The sequence below is a fragment of the Cornus florida genome, unplaced genomic scaffold, assembly GCF_030987335.1.
Source record: "Cornus florida cultivar Cherokee Brave unplaced genomic scaffold, ASM3098733v1 CherokeeBrave_3.0.0_Hap2_Chr05, whole genome shotgun sequence".
Lineage (NCBI taxonomy): Eukaryota > Viridiplantae > Streptophyta > Magnoliopsida > Cornales > Cornaceae > Cornus > Cornus florida.
This window is the reverse complement of record NW_026775575.1, coordinates 77870251-77886341: the sequence shown is the minus strand read 5'-3', so window position 1 is coordinate 77886341 and position 16091 is coordinate 77870251. Positions and strand designations below refer to the sequence as shown.

The following is a 16091-nucleotide window of genomic DNA, read 5'->3' as shown; positions in this document are numbered from 1 at the left end:
ACAATTTCAATATAAATTGACCGAACTAGTCGCATGAGACCCTTGAAAAAAAGTAACATATCGACCGACACGACGAACTATAGTTGAATCTTGAAAATCACAAATCAATTAAAATTTCTATGCAAGATAGGTTAACTTAGCACGACTAGTGTTTTAAAATACTAATACCATGTTTCGAATCCAAAATATCGATTTTACACTCTAAAAAAATAAGGTGCAAATGTGTTCTGAATTAAAAGGTACATTCAATACTTTCAAACACAATATAACATCAATGTGTTTGATTCAATTGCGGAGTCAATCTTTAAATAGATACCCTCCTAAATGTGTTTGGTTCAATTGCAGAGTCAATCTATGAATAGATACCTCAAGGAAAACGGTAGATATATTTGTTCTTCTCTCTGCTTACGCGTGAAGAGACGTGGGGGTACATGGAGAGATTATAATACCTAGGAATGGGACCCTCAAAAGAGTGTCACTAGATACACACTTTGTTTTAAATATTGTTCGCGAGATAAACGTGTTGTTGTTTACAATATTCAATTATTGGTTACATCATTTTCGTAAATTTGCACCAAAAATAAACTATGCACTAAAAACTCTTTTTCTTCCAAATTCCATTTTACAAGTTTTAGAAAAGGCAAAAAAACTGAAAAAAAGAAAAAGAAAAAGAAGGGAAAACAAGAAGACTTTTGTTATACAAAACAAATTAAATGACACTCAATAAATAGTGTAATTAATATTAGATTAAAACTTGAATATTTACGATTTCGATAGTTAAAAGACATTGCTTTATATACATGCACAGTAATAAAATGTTGGTGTGACATGAAAAAAAAGAAGAATTGGGATTAATGATTCAATTCTTTATCTTTATAAAAATAAAAAATAAAAAGCAAAATTTAATCAACTGATTCTTGTGCGAATACAGAATCTGAATGTGACAGCTAATTTAAACAATCAATTGAGCATGCTTTTATGGATGAACCAGTCACTCAAAAAAACTCATGTGATTGTGATGTTTGAAATTGATTACTAAATTATTTTTTCGTAACATTTAATTAATATTTAAATTTAAGCAAAAGAAAAAAAAAATTCTCTTTATGCGAAAAAGATATTCAACACATCCCGTGCACTAGACCAGCACAACCATTTATACAAAAGAGTCTTTGTATCAACCAATAACGAGAGCTTAGGGTGTTCATTACATAATAAAAAAAATAAATACTTTATGTAATATCAATTTCTGAATTAAACTCTTTGTGTTGGATCACGTGGCTTTGTCAAAACATTGATTCGTGATCCTCGTGGGGGTAGTTGAATTTAATTAAATTATCCTTATAATACCCAAAATGTCCTTTGTTATGTATCAAGTTATCAACTAACGGTAAAAGGACTCATCAGTCAACTACAGAGAGTCATATACTACCAATAATGTGCATGCTACCCACGCGCCAATAAAATATTAGTATCACGTACGTGGTCGCGTGGACACGCGTGCGATTCTGCGCGTGGTTGTGTATACGAATGGGTTAGCCCGCCCAACGGAATAACGTAAACTGTATTTAGTAGATTCCTCGAGATTTTTGCATTTCAGCCCTTGTACTTTCGTTTAACTCTATTCATGAGTGGTATTATTCTCTTCAACTTCATTTCATTTTTATTTATACTATCGGTTGGAGTCACACAATCTCATTTATCTCGAACAAAACTTAGAATCCTCATTTTTTTCCCCTTTAAACAGCGAATGAGGCATCATTTGTGACATGGAAAGGTAATTATCACTATAGCTAATTCTAATAGACTTTCCTAAAAGATGACACACGAATTAAATTTGCAAATTGTTGTTAAAAATTTATGTTACTACGTAAATAATTACATCTTGTATTCTACGAAAAAATTTATTTAGTTTGCATTTGACACAAAGAAAGTTTGTGATCAGTTCAATATTTGTGTATATACTTAATTGCAATGAAGTTCTAAAATACAATAACAAAACAATAACATTTAGGACTCGATCATTGTTGATTTTGGAATTAGTTACATAGTAAAGTATAAATTTGTGTTATTTATAGTAGATAGATACAATAACTCCAAACTTTCATATGAGATGCAAAATTATTACTAGCATATTCATGATTTTTTGGAATGATGTAGTTGTCTCTTACTCTCTTAACGTCAGAAAATGCTGGACCTAAATTCCCTCTTGTGCGGGGATTCGGTTCTGTTTATCACTAAAACAACGTCATTTTGGTGCGTATAACAACTATAGAGAAAATCTACTTCAAAAAAGTATTATAAAATATTATCAAAACGAATTTAGAAATTGTAATGAATACAATTTTATTCAACTGCAAATTAAATGTTATAAGATATACCGGCCAAAAGTCTTTGATAAAAAATTTTACATCAATATAATGCATTTTGGTGGGACCCAAGTGAGTCGGGTTCCCACCATAATGCATCTCAAGGATGCAAACGTCTCCACCAGAATTTTTGGTGAAAGTGTTCTGGGTAAGTATTATTTTCGGATCATCATTTTTGAAAGAGGGTCTCAACTGCTAACTAACACAAATTTCATTGACTCATCAAATTATGTTAAAAAGACTGGGTCAGAATTATAAATCACCACAACTTTAGCCCCTCCAATTGATATTAGAATTTGGATAGTGGTAGGATAAACAAATAAACAAAAGATGCTGAAGAACGCAATTTGTCTTGTTTCAGTATATGCAATATTTTCACTAATTTATGTTGCTATAAATTGTTAATAAATCTCCAATTTTTTCTGAAAACCATTCCAAACACAGGCCTCTGAAACTTCGCCCACCACAAGTTCTTTCTCTCTAAATACACACACACATATTATATATATATATATATATATATATATATATATATATATATATCCAGATCCTTCGACTCCAACTGATCGGCCGATCAATTCAGCTTCATAAAGCCCCAACACCACTTGAGCTATTGGTAAGTATAATCGCTCAAGCTTCTTTGGAGTTCATAAATTATTGAGCTTCTAATGCTAAATTAGAGAATTCTAAGGTAAATCGTATCTTTGATTTGTGTTTACAGTTTTGAGTGCGAGTTGAATTGATTTAATTGGATAAAAAAAAAATGGAATGTTTGGTTGCTGATGAGGAGAACAAGAAAGACAATATTTCAGTAGAAGATTAAAAATCAAACTTATTGAATTCATATTTCAATTTAGTTGTACTGGATTAATTGAGTTTGTGTTTTGTTGTGGTATGGAACTGTGAAGGTTGAGGGCTGTTGACTGTGAAAATGGCGACCGGAGCTGTTCCAGCTTCCTTCACGGGTCTGAAGGGCAAGGACTGTGGCTTGGGGTTTGCAAAAAGTGGTGATTTTGTGAGAGTTTGTAACGTGCAGAGGGTTAAGTTTCGTCGAACAAAGGTCTCAGTCATCAAAAATTCAAACCCTGGTTCAGAAATTGCCGAACTTCGGCCTGCATCAGAAGGGAGTCCTCTATTGGGTATAATAGTGGTTTCTATTTTGTGCTGGAAATTATTTGAACTGTCTTTGTATGCACATTTAACAGGTTTTAAAATATATATATATATATATATATATATATTTCATAAATTAACAGGTTTCAAATTGTCTGAGAAGTTTTTTTTTTATTTTTATCAATTTTTATTTGTTTGGTTTTTGAAGAAATGGAAGAAGATAGGTAATAAAATTTTGATTCTAGTTGATCTTTGAAAATAATAAACACTAAATTCAATTTAGACAGATACTTCTGTCTTGAAATTTGAACTTTTGACATGTTATGTTTCTTTTAGACGTTTTAGCTCAGCAACAAAGCAGAAAATTACATACCAAAAAGGAAAAAAATGAATCAGAAATTTTTATTGTTAGAATATTACTAAATATGCTTATAATAAGTATTTGATTAAACATTTTCTTGGATGTAGTTCCTAGGCAGAAGTACTGTGAATCCATACACAAAACTGTTAGGAGGAAAACCTGCACAGTGATGGTCGGAAATGTGGCTATTGGTAGCGAACATCCTATAAAAATTCAAACTATGACTACAACCGACACTAAGGATGTCGCGGCAACAGTTGAACAGGTGCTTCTATTTTCCTTTTTCTTATATTTCAGCATCTGGGTTTTAGAGAAAAGAGTGATGTTTTCAAAACCAAGTGACAAGCTGCAGCTATATAGATTTATTTTGATTTAAGAGTTAATTTGTATCAATCACATCATATCAAAAGAATGTTGTTATTCTTCCTTTATATACATGTTTACCCCTGGTGTTTGTTAACGTGTTATTTCTCAGTACCAGTGATTTGTTTCTGTACCTACGTTGTGGACTAATTGTTAATTCAAATTGACCGATAATCAGTAGGAATCACTGTTTGCATTTCCATGCTATATTGGATATAATAATTCATAACAGAACTCTGTTAATGTATCCTAAAATCATTCTCATCACTTAGATCTGTCCCTTCCTTTTTGGCCTTCCCCTTCTCTATTAATGCATTTTTAACTTCCTGGTCCTCTCTTACACATGTATGCTGCCTTTAGCCATAAGTTTACTTGGTCAACATAGGTCATCTGGGTTATATATATATATTTTTGCACTGACCAATGAATATATGTGCAATTACATTTTTCAAATCCCTTCTCCCTCCCCCCCTCCTCCCTTCCAAATAAATATATATGTATGTAAATTAATAAATAAAAGAAAAAGTACATTTCCTAAATGTAGCAGTATAGAACAGCATAGAATAAACATTCTTAAATCAGACTATTCTCTGTGGCCTGCTGTTTAATTAGTCTACTACTGCTTACTCTGATACTAGCCATCAATGTGGTTAAGAGAAACTATAATGACCAACATTGAAATACCAAAGGTTAGGTCTGTCTTGAGTCTTCCCTCTCCAGGACCTTGTTGTAGTGGAACCAATATTGGGTAATTCACTTTTATGATGACCAACACTATTCTCCAACATTTCAAACGAGAATGGAGGTATAACTAACATGAAAGAAATTAACTTTGCATATTTAGTACTGAAGTATATTGTAAAATATTTCAGGCTTTAGAGAACTTGACTTCATGAATCTTCAAAAAGTTACTTTGGCCATTATTGATGCTATGTACTAAATACAAGTAAATGGATGAAAATGAGAGAAAAGTTGATTTTTTGACAATACAAACATGTTTTCTTGAAATTTTTCTGTCTTTTCAAGGTTGACAATGAGGTGATGAGTTCATGTTTAACAGGTGATGCAAATAGCTGACAAGGGAGCTGATCTTGTCCGGATAACGGTGCAAGGGAAAAGAGAAGCAGATGCATGTTTTGAAATTAAGAACTCCCTTGTTCAGAAGAAGTAGGTCTTGACTATTTAAATATTTTCGGCATTTATAAATATCAGTTTTGAATATATATATATGTCATCTGAGTAATTTACTTTTTATGCAGTTATGACATACCTCTGGTGGCAGACATTCACTTTGCTCCTTCTGTTGCACTGCGGGTTGCTGAATGCTTTGACAAAATTCGTGTCAACCCTGGAAACTTTGGTACTCTGTTAATCACCCATTAACTTCTTGTTGTTGTTGTTGTTGTTGTTATTATTATTTATTATTCTGGGATTAATACACCCACGGGATCAAGGCAATGATGGTGATGATTCAGGAACTAATGCAGTGATTCTTTGCAGCTGATAGACGGGCCCAGTTTGAAAAGCTGGAGTACACAGAAGATGACTATCAAAAAGAACTAGAACATATTGAGCAGGTCAGACCACCTAACAATTTTAGGCCACCTTTTCTCAGGAAGAAGAAAAAAAGAAAGAAAAGAAAATGTCAACTCTCTAATGATTACAAACTTGCATTGCTGTGCAAGCACTTCATACCGAATAAGCACATATTTCACCATGTTAATTGTTAAGTTCAATGATGGAGTTTGTTATTGGATAGGTGATGATATCAGGGAGAGAAGGAAAAAAAAAAAAAAATGTTAAAAAGAAAGGATTGAGGAAATTGAAAAGATGAAAGAACACATCCATCGCTATAGTAACCGCCAAGTTCTCTTCAAGTTGGAGATCAAATAACTTAAAGAACGGAGAGTGCAGAGATGAAGTGAGATTAGAAGTCCTTGCATAGTGTGTGCCAGACGTTTAGTGTGTTTGTGTTTGTAGCAGAGTAACAATTTTTGCACCTGAGTATGGCTTAATTGCTACTGTGATAATAATTTTCGAGGAAATGAATTATTCACTTCAAGAATCACTCTACTGGTGATGCTATCATCCATTATTTCCCCTCGTCCGCTAATCTATTTTCATATTTGCAGACAATTTGGCCTAATAATGTAACTCCATGTGTAAATGTCTCTTCACTTTTTTGCTTTTAACAATGCCAGGTTTTTACTCCATTGGTTGAGAAATGCAAGAAATATGGAAGGGCAATGCGCATTGGGACAAACCATGGGAGCCTTTCAGATCGTATAATGAGCTACTATGGGGATTCTCCTAGGGGAATGGTGATGACTCTATCACACATTTGTTGTTCTACAAGAGCTTCTTTTGTTCGAGTGTACTTCCAAATATAGTGATTTTATGCTAATCAAGAGCCTGAAACAGGTTGAATCTGCTTTTGAGTTTGCAAGAATATGTCGGAAGTTGGATTTCCATAATTTTGTCTTTTCAATGAAAGCGAGCAACCCAGTTGTCATGGTCCAGGCATACCGTCTGCTAGTAGCTGAAATGTATGTTCAAGGATGGGATTATCCACTGCACCTGGGAGTTACTGAAGCAGGTGAAGGTGAGGATGGACGGATGAAATCTGCAATTGGCATCGGAACCCTTCTTCAGGTACTTTTTTTATCCTAGTATGGATGCTATTGTATTCTAAAAATTCCACATCCATATAGATGGTATTTCTCTATTTGGAACTATATGTTCATAATGTGTTGTCTAAATTTCATAGGTTCTAGCAGTTTTTATTTTTATTCTTTTTAAGAAAAAAAATCTATGTGATTTGGGATTATTTTCAAGTGTACATATAAGTAGGCTTATGTGATTCTGAAGAACAATTGTCAAGTTGCATTTGTTTGCATGAAATTCTGCTAGTTTGTTCAGTTTTTTCACTGTATTGCTATGGTAGTTTGAAGAACAATTGTGCATTCGCTGTGATGTGAATAGTGATAATCATGATACTCGACAACTTTGTATAATAACAGGATGGTTTGGGCGATACAATCAGGGTCTCCCTCACAGAACCTCCAGAGGAGGAGATAGACCCCTGTAGAAGGCTGGCAAACCTTGGTATGAGAGCATCTGGTCTTCAGCAAGGAGTGGTAGAATTCTACAATATAATCCGTTGATAAGTTTGGCTTAAGTGAATTTTAACCTTGTAAAAGACCTTTCGAATTAGCTCTAATGGCTTTTATAAATCAGGTTCCATTTGAAGAGAAGAACAGACACTACTTCGATTTTCAACGAAGAACTGGTCAATTGCCATTGCAAAAGGAGGTCAGATTTAAACTTTTTATGGAATTTTTATGTTGAGCCTCCTTATTGCTTTGTTTAAACTGCTAAACTGGCAATTGTTGCTTGATCTAAGTACAGGGTGAAGAGGTGGATTATAGAGGTGTCCTGCACCGTGATGGCTCTGTTCTCTTGTCTGTTACATTGGATCAATTGAAGGTCATTCTTGGAACTGTACTTTTGTTATTCTATTTCCTTCTTATTAGCACTGTCACGCAAGATATAGTTCTTGTTGCTGTACATTGTTGAGTTTGTTAAAACCCCTTGATTAAAGGATAAATCAGAGTCCCTAGGCTTGGTCATTAATAGCAGAGGGATGCAGGAAGACACAGAGAGATGAATATGGAGAACCATCTTATTTTTATTGAGGTTTGAAAAGCAATTATCTTGGATCTCAAATGTGGTGCTTTCTGCCACAAAACTGCACGGTTATAACCCTGCTTACAAAATGAAATGTAAAGCTGTTGGCTTTCTTACAAAACCAAAGTGACAGCCAACTTCACACATTTATATTCTTTCTTCTTCTTCTTGTCACCCACTGTAATAATTTTTCATTAAACTAACCGTATACAAAAATATATGCAGGACATGCTTAAAAAATTTATGCTTTGTTTTGACAAGTAACAGTATTACTAAAATAGTGTCAGAGGGGTCGTCCCACACGCACACGTAGTAGATTTTCAACTAACTCTGATTTCCTAATTAGTCTATTAAGCTCACATCATGAATTTTAGGAGTGATGGTATGATAGCTTTACTTAATGGCATGGAATCTGTTTTAGCTGCTACAGTTAATCAGTTTTGTTGTTTAATTTCCAGCTTTTCTTTCCTTTTCTTTTGCCTTTTCCAGACCCCTGAACTTCTCTACAAATCACTAGCAGCCAAGCTTGTCGTTGGCATGCCATTTAAGGTTCATTCCTACTTCGCTTTATTGCATGAAATTATCATTGCAGGGCAGTTAAATTGTGTAGTTATGCATCACAATCTTAAGATTTTAATTGTATTTGGATTCAGGACCTGGCTACAGTGGACTCAATCTTATTGAGAGAGCTTCCACCATTAGATGACATCGACTCTGTAAGTACCCCTCATCCCTCTTGCTCCATTACCTTGATAAAATATTAATGATATTATCTATTTTGATCATGTCTAGGCTCTGCCTTGTCTTTTAAACAATTTTACGCATTGTTCTGCAATTCATTAAAGGTTTATAATGACATGATACTATTCTTCATACAATGATCAGAGGCTGGCTCTCAAGAGACTGATAGATATAAGTATGGGGGTTATAACTCCTTTGTCGGAGCAACTGACAAAATCATTACCCAATGCTATGGTCCTGGTAAATCTGAACGAATTATCCACTGGTGCTTACAAGCTTTTGCCTGAAGGTGATGCTTGTGTTACTGTTTTCTGAGCTTTCTGAATTAGGCACACTATGTTTATGCTGTTAGATGCTATTGCTGAACCTGTGTAAACAATCTACTTCTCAGGCACACGCTTGGTTGTGTCTGTACGTGGAGATGAACCCTACGAAGACTTGGAAATCCTAAAAAGTATTGATGCTACAATGCTTTTCCATGATCTACCATTTACTGAAGAGAAAATAGGCAGAGTACATGCAGCCAGGAGGTATTAATGTTACTTTTAAAAAATTTACAAGCCATTATTATTAGCTAATAGCAATTAGGCAATTAGTCATCCCTTACTGAAGTTGTTCATCAAGCGCGTGATGTATGCATGCATGTAGATTCCTATGGATTTATACATGCATGAGTAGTGAGAGAGACTCATTCTAATGTTAAGAATGCCTTATACATATGTACGGTGAGAGCTTGATACACATTGTTGGCCCATTCCATAAAAATTTAAACATTTTGTTCGGTAGCAGTAAATCACACGCACACAATCACATATACAACCATTTGTTCCATTGGGACTCAAACCTGAACCTTCCATTTGGAAGGAAGAGGAGATACCACATCGGCTAAGCCCTGGGGCTTAAAATTTTAAATTTAGGCCAATTGACAGTCTAACATGTTATCAGAGCTTTGACTCTGGGAGATCTTGGATTCAAGTTTCTATATCTGCAGCTGTTCCCCCATTCCGTATCTCTTACCTTTCTGTTTTCTTCGACATTGTTTGCTTCACCACGTACTGGACGGGATTGCACATGAGGGAGTATGTATGAGCGCTTGATAGACATTGCTGGTGGTCTATCATGTACTGACCTTTTTACCACCGAAAAAAAAAAAAAAAGAAAAAAGAAAAAAAAGTACTGATCTTAATTCTTAAAAATAATAAGAAAAAAATGAAACTATGGATATACCTTTTTGCCTATGTTTTACCTCAAGTAGCCAGTTGGAAGTTGTGTCTTATATGAGCCTTAAACTGGACACAGGTATGCAGTCTGTCAAAGTTGCCTACGCAGCAGTTAAGAGTGTAAATAGACTGTAGTGTGGGAGCTAATTTATCTTTCCTTCTTTAAGATCCTTAACTAATAAAAGTGTCATCAATATATATATATATATATATATTTTTGGTCACAGCCACAGGTTTTTTCAATTCTCATCTACCTTGGTCCTGATAATTTGAATGTATTGTTGGCTGCAGGCTATTTGAATTTCTTTCAGGGAATTCTTTGAACTTCCCTGTAATTCACCATATACAATTTCCCAAAGGGATCCACAGGTAATTACAGAATTCATACTAGTTGAGTAAGATGGATGTATGACCATATTGGCTCTCACTAATTCTTGTCATTTGCAGGGATGATTTAGTCATTGGTGCTGGAACCAATGCAGGGGCCCTTTTAGTAGATGGACTTGGAGATGGTCTTTTCTTAGAAGCCCCTGACCAGGACTTCGATTTTCTTAGAAATACGTCTTTCAATTTGCTACAAGGTTGCAGAATGCGGAATACAAAGACGGTAGGGAGTCTTGGTTTGAAAAAGCGAAGAAATAACAACTAAATGCTGTTTATTTAGATTTATTTATGAATGCCCAACTGTTATTGCAGGAATACGTTTCATGTCCATCCTGTGGCAGAACTTTATTTGACCTTCAGGAAATAAGTGCAGAAATAAGAGAAAAGACATCACACTTACCTGGTGTTTCAGTAATTATCAAATCCTTTTGCACTCAGTGATTTGAAGACATTGATTGCCACTACTTTTAATTTTAGTACACACAATCTTTGGTGTCATTTTGCTCTCTTTTTTTTCTATTGCAGATTGCCATCATGGGTTGCATCGTAAATGGGCCAGGGGAGATGGCTGATGCAGATTTTGGGTATGTTGGTGGTGCTCCAGGAAAGATTGACCTCTATGTCGGGAAGGTACAATTTTAGTTTTCCTTATAAATAGGAAAATTCGATATCCTTGCTAATCAGGATTACATGTCTATTAGAGTCACATAAAAATAGTATCAATTGGAATACTGTATTTTAATGCGGTTGGCCTCAATATGATTAATACTCCGTATTAAAGTGCATGCAAGTATTTTATTGAAATTGGTTTTAATAAAGGACTTTGTTGTGATTTTTTGCTTACATCAAAATAATTGGATTGAGATGAATCAATTTTATGTGCAAGTATACTCTTTAAGCTTTCTTATGCTGGGGTAGTTCACGAAAATTGAAGTTTGGATGGAAAATACATGAACTTTTGAAGTATGAAAATGCAGAAACAAAATATTTTGAAAAAAATAAAATGAACAGCACAAAAAAACTAAGAACACAAGGTGCCAGACAGCACCTGGCCAGGTGCCACAGTGCACTTTCTGACATGTTATCGCTTCAGGTGCAGATTCCTATATCTATATCTACCACAATGATTCACTGTCCAAATTTGATATCTCACTCTCTAGGCATTTGTTCTTTGATTAAGTGGTTCCCATTGTTTCAAGAATAGTTTAGAAGCCTTGTATAGTCGACCTTTGAGATAATAAAGCAAGATTGGACGTATTTGGATGGGATTAAGTCTCTAACCCTACTTTGGAGATAAAGGAAGCCTCACCTGTGTATACCTCATATTCACTATTCACTCTCCATCACGGGCTTCATAGTCCCCCAATTCTTATTTGTGGACCAGTCCTTGAGAACAGTAGGTCGAAAGAAGTGGTGTGCAGTCGCAGACTTTTAGGTTCATATAATGCAGTTTCACAACACTTGAGCCTTATTCACTGCTATTATGTTGTCTCCAAATACTTTGAATTGAACTTCAATTGTGAGTTGTTTTATATTTCAGACGGTGGTTAAACGAGGGATTGACATGGAGCGTGCAACTGATGCCTTGATCCAACTAATAAAGGATCACGGCCGCTGGGTGGACCCTCCTGCAGAAGAGTAAGATCATTCAATATAGTAGTAATAATAGAGTAATCAAAATGGGGATCATTGTACTACTGTTGTATATTAGGGTTCTACAGATCTGAGATCACTAAATTGTAAACAGCAGCCGTACATTATAGGAAGTTTTACTTTTACCATAAGAGCTGCTATAAGTAAGACGCAATGGATGCATTCATTATATGTTGTATGATTAGCATACATGTAACATTGTAATTTTCCAGTCACTCAATGAATTGGTATTTGAGTGTAAATGCATGGCCATATCAAAATATGAAATTTAGTTTCTCGTATAAGTCGCTTGAAGCTTCTGATTTTTGGCAATGGACCTCGTTTGTAATGAACACTTAAAAAGACATTTTTTTACAATCCTGCTTGATCATTCATGGTCACAGAAATAAGGTTGTGTATGCTTTCTCGTGGATGGGTTTGAATGATTAATATGTCATTTAGTTCCCCTACTTCAAATATCATTATGAAAACTCAATAAACATGATAATCATTGTTTTGGTCCCTCCCTCCTTCAGAACAGTCCTCCTTGCAATACCGGTAACAAGATGTACTGTAATACCTGTAACAAGATAAACTGATCGATTAAATAAAATAATAGTGACAAGTGGTGAAAAAAATATACTGAAATAAAAGCATACTTAATTGATGAAACTGGTAATATGACGGGTATCACTGCTGAACTGAAGCAGCGACTTCTTTGGCTAGCCATCCACACTCCTCGACCTCGGCCGCAATTATAGAAAGCCTGTTTGCAGCCTCCATAGCCATACGTGCTACTTGATTTGAATTTGAAATGGAGACTCTGTAAATGGACGTGCTACTACTAAATTTCTTTGATTTGAATTTGAAATGGAGACTCTGTAAATGGATGCTGCAAACAGGCTTTCTGCAATTGCCCCCGAAATGGAGCAACTTCAAAATGAAATTCAAAGGGCACCGTAGAGTGCTAAACTTCCTTTTGAGAAGTGTTAGAACAATGGATCCAGCCTCCATTTATAGAGTGGTAGAGTAATATCATACGAATTGGAATTGCATGGCTGGCACACAATCTGAGTACTATAACCACGCAGCCTGTATGAACAAACAAACTTTGCAGAATCGTTTACCTAATCGATCGTGGTGAAGTCAGCAATGGATTCTGCGGATCATCCACGTCACGCTAGGATTTTGGCAGGCACAATTCTTACTTGTTCTCCGCACTACTTTTCTGCAGTTGAATTCAATCATGCCTATTTAGTGAAAAACTGGCTGGATCCCAAAATCACATTGCCTGTATGAACAAACAAACTTTGCACAACCCAGCTTACGTAGAAAAGATTCCATATTCTCGTGACATCCATGTACTGAGTCGTCAAATGAGCCACATTAAGAAAGCCCAAGCTTATACTCATTGGCCCACAGGGTGCCCCAATGAAAGACCCAAGCCTACATGACCCATCCTACAAATGAAGACTTGGGCCTATCAAGCCCACTTTCCTTCGATGAAAGCCCACAGAAGGGCAAAAGCACAGCAAGCCTACCCCATCATCAAAGCAAGCCCAAGCTCATGCAAGTTCCAATTTGTCAACTGTAACTGGCGGGAACTGGGTGTTCCTCCAAGAAAGCATTGGCAATCTCCTCCATCATGTTCGACCGCACCGATTTCGGCTTCTCCAACCTCTCCCTCCCCACCGTCAAGTGCCGCTACAACGTCAAACCCAAAGATTGCACCGCCCACTCTGTCCTCTACGACATCGCTTCCAACTCCTTCCGCCCGTCCTCTACGACATCATTGTACTACTGTTGTATGCTAGGGTTCTACAGAGCTGAGATCACTAAATTGTAAACAGCAGCAGTACATTATAGGAAGTTTTGCTTTTACCGCAAGAGCTGCTATAAGTAAGATGCCTTCATTATATGTTGTATGATTAGCATACATGTAACATTGTAATTTTCCAATCACTGAATGAATTTGTATTTTATGTGTAAATCCATGGCCAAATCAAACTGGTCACAAGCAGCGACTTCTTTTGCTAGCCATCCGTACGCCTCGACATGAAATTAGTGATTAAAACGTGTCAGAATTTGGACTGATTCCGTTGCATGACAGCCACACCTTATCACTGGACCAAAGTCATTAGCTATCAATAATTAATGACTAAAAGAACGGACTTATAATAGGGCAGTTGCCAAGCCCACGTTATTCATATAAATATGAGTCATTTGCACACGTCTGATGCAATCCTAAGAATGTAGGGATCTGATTGCTTGGTGCTCAACAACATGGACACGGGAACAGTACTTCATCACTCACAAACTTCTGCTATCATGTGCCATCTACTTCATTTGGCAAGAGAGAAATGCAAGAGCTTTTAGGAACAGGTCTGCTGCAGCCAACCAAATTATCCACCTCATCAAGGGCTGCGTTAGAGCAAGATTTGCGTCTCTTAAGTTAAAGAATGGTGCTGAGATAAGGAAAATTCAATCCATTGATGCATACAACTCTTCATACAGGGCTGCTCCTATGCCAGAGGACAATCATGGTTTCTGTTAATATTCTTTCAGTGCTACTGGATATTTTCTATGCTGCATTTTGCTGGACATTCTGGTTGGTTCTAGTTAGTGCTCATTTGGATTACATTGTTATATGCCTCTCATTATGGTGTAATTTTCTTTAAGTTTGTTGTCTGCTAAGACTTTCTGGTTTGATGTGGTTCCAATTGCTGCTAAGGTTTGTTGGACCTGTTTTGTACATATTTTTCTTTCTATAAAGCTTATCCATTTAACAAAAAAAAATCCAAAGAATGTATATTATGACCTTAAATTAATTTTATTTTAGTATCCAAATGATACACAGCTCTGTAAATGATGGGAAGTAATTAATTAATTCCATGTTTTCAATATAAGGTGGGTGCTTTTAACAAAAAAAAAAAAAAATATAAGGTTGGTGCTATTTTTTTATTATTATTATTTTCAACAATAAAAATGAATATTAAAATGCGTTTCAATCCATTGTTCCATTATAATTTGAACGCTCAAAATTTATAAACCCTAGTCCGTGCTCCATCATACTGATACTCTCAAAATTAACGGCACTTGTGGTATATATTACTAAATCTCTTCAAACCCATCAACACTACTGTATTCATACATCAACACCAGAATGTATAGAATTTGGCTTACATTAAGTCAATATTTTGGTCACTAAAAATCAAAATTTTCTTTAAAAAACAAAAAATTCTAGACAAACCATCTACCATTCAGATTGTGTTGCTCCTCTAGCCTCACTTTACAACTTTGCGCCATCACTTGTGCTTTTCCCTCTTGCTCTAGTAACTTGTTTTTTACCAATCACACTCTCATCCATTTATAGTTATCTAACATTACATGTGCTTCTAAAATCTTCTTCAATTCACTAATTTCTAAAATTGTTCAATGTTTTAGAAACCTCTTTTTCTGCACAAATGTGGAAGGCCCTAAAACCTCCCCAAGTAGAGTCCTCCTTGGTACTCGCGTGGCGCAACCTCTAGGGTTGAAAATCCACTCTCTTCCCATTTAAAATTTATTCCATTAAATATTAATAAAAGATATCTCATGCAGGCGTCATATAGAGTTATCCTTACGGGACTGTGTAGTATAATCTCCCTACATATTAGTAAGGACGTGACAAACCTATCTCTTGCGATCTTTAAAAACTACTAAATATTTAGGAGTGTTCATTTGATCGATCTATGAATTCAACAGTCTGATTAATTTTTTAGTGCATCATTCAATAGCGATTTTATAAATAAGTAAACCAGGGATCGATTCGATTCACGATTTTGGGTCCTAAATATTTGATCCAATCTTATTGCTTATATATTTACAAATACAATATTTTTGGTTGTTACTTTTATCTCCATCTCTTTTTTCATTGTTACTTTTAGAATATAAGAACTCTTATTGTAAGATAGAAATTCAATTGAACTATGGCTATGTTTGGTTTGTGTTTGGTTTTTAATGTTTATGTTTTAGGCCTGTTACAGTAGCCCAATTTCAACCCAAAATATGTTTGGTTGGGCCTGTTATATTTTAAACAGTTACAAAATATTTATGGGTTAATTTCACTGACACCCCTTTAAGTTTGGCCAAATATCACACTGAAACAACTTTCAAAAATTACTATCACTTATACTGCAAATGTTTGTTACGTTTTTCACTTACACCTTGATCAACCATCACATG

The 16091-nt window shown here is 35.3% G+C and overlaps 1 protein-coding gene across 2 annotated transcripts; it reads left to right on the top strand.

Annotated features, from left to right (window-relative positions):
- Window positions 1-2786: 2786 nt before the first annotated feature.
- LOC132306973 (4-hydroxy-3-methylbut-2-en-1-yl diphosphate synthase (ferredoxin), chloroplastic) lies at window positions 2787-12130 on the top strand. 2 transcript variants are annotated; one of them, XM_059804598.1, is made up of 20 exons: window positions 2787-2982; window positions 3275-3505; window positions 3948-4105; window positions 5264-5370; window positions 5463-5563; window positions 5704-5780; window positions 6405-6524; window positions 6625-6855; window positions 7224-7340; window positions 7441-7515; window positions 7612-7689; window positions 8380-8439; window positions 8544-8606; window positions 8776-8920; window positions 9023-9161; window positions 10143-10220; window positions 10299-10458; window positions 10548-10646; window positions 10761-10865; window positions 11776-12130. In XM_059804598.1, exons 2-20 carry the CDS (start codon window positions 3298-3300, stop codon window positions 11875-11877), a joined length of 2223 nt encoding a protein of 740 aa, XP_059660581.1. In that variant the 5' UTR covers window positions 2787-2982; window positions 3275-3297; the 3' UTR covers window positions 11878-12130. The 2 variants fall into 2 exon arrangements, with proteins under 2 accessions (XP_059660581.1, XP_059660582.1); XM_059804599.1 differs by lacking the exon at window positions 2787-2982 and adding an exon at window positions 3037-3057.
- Window positions 12131-16091: the final 3961 nt, after the last annotated feature.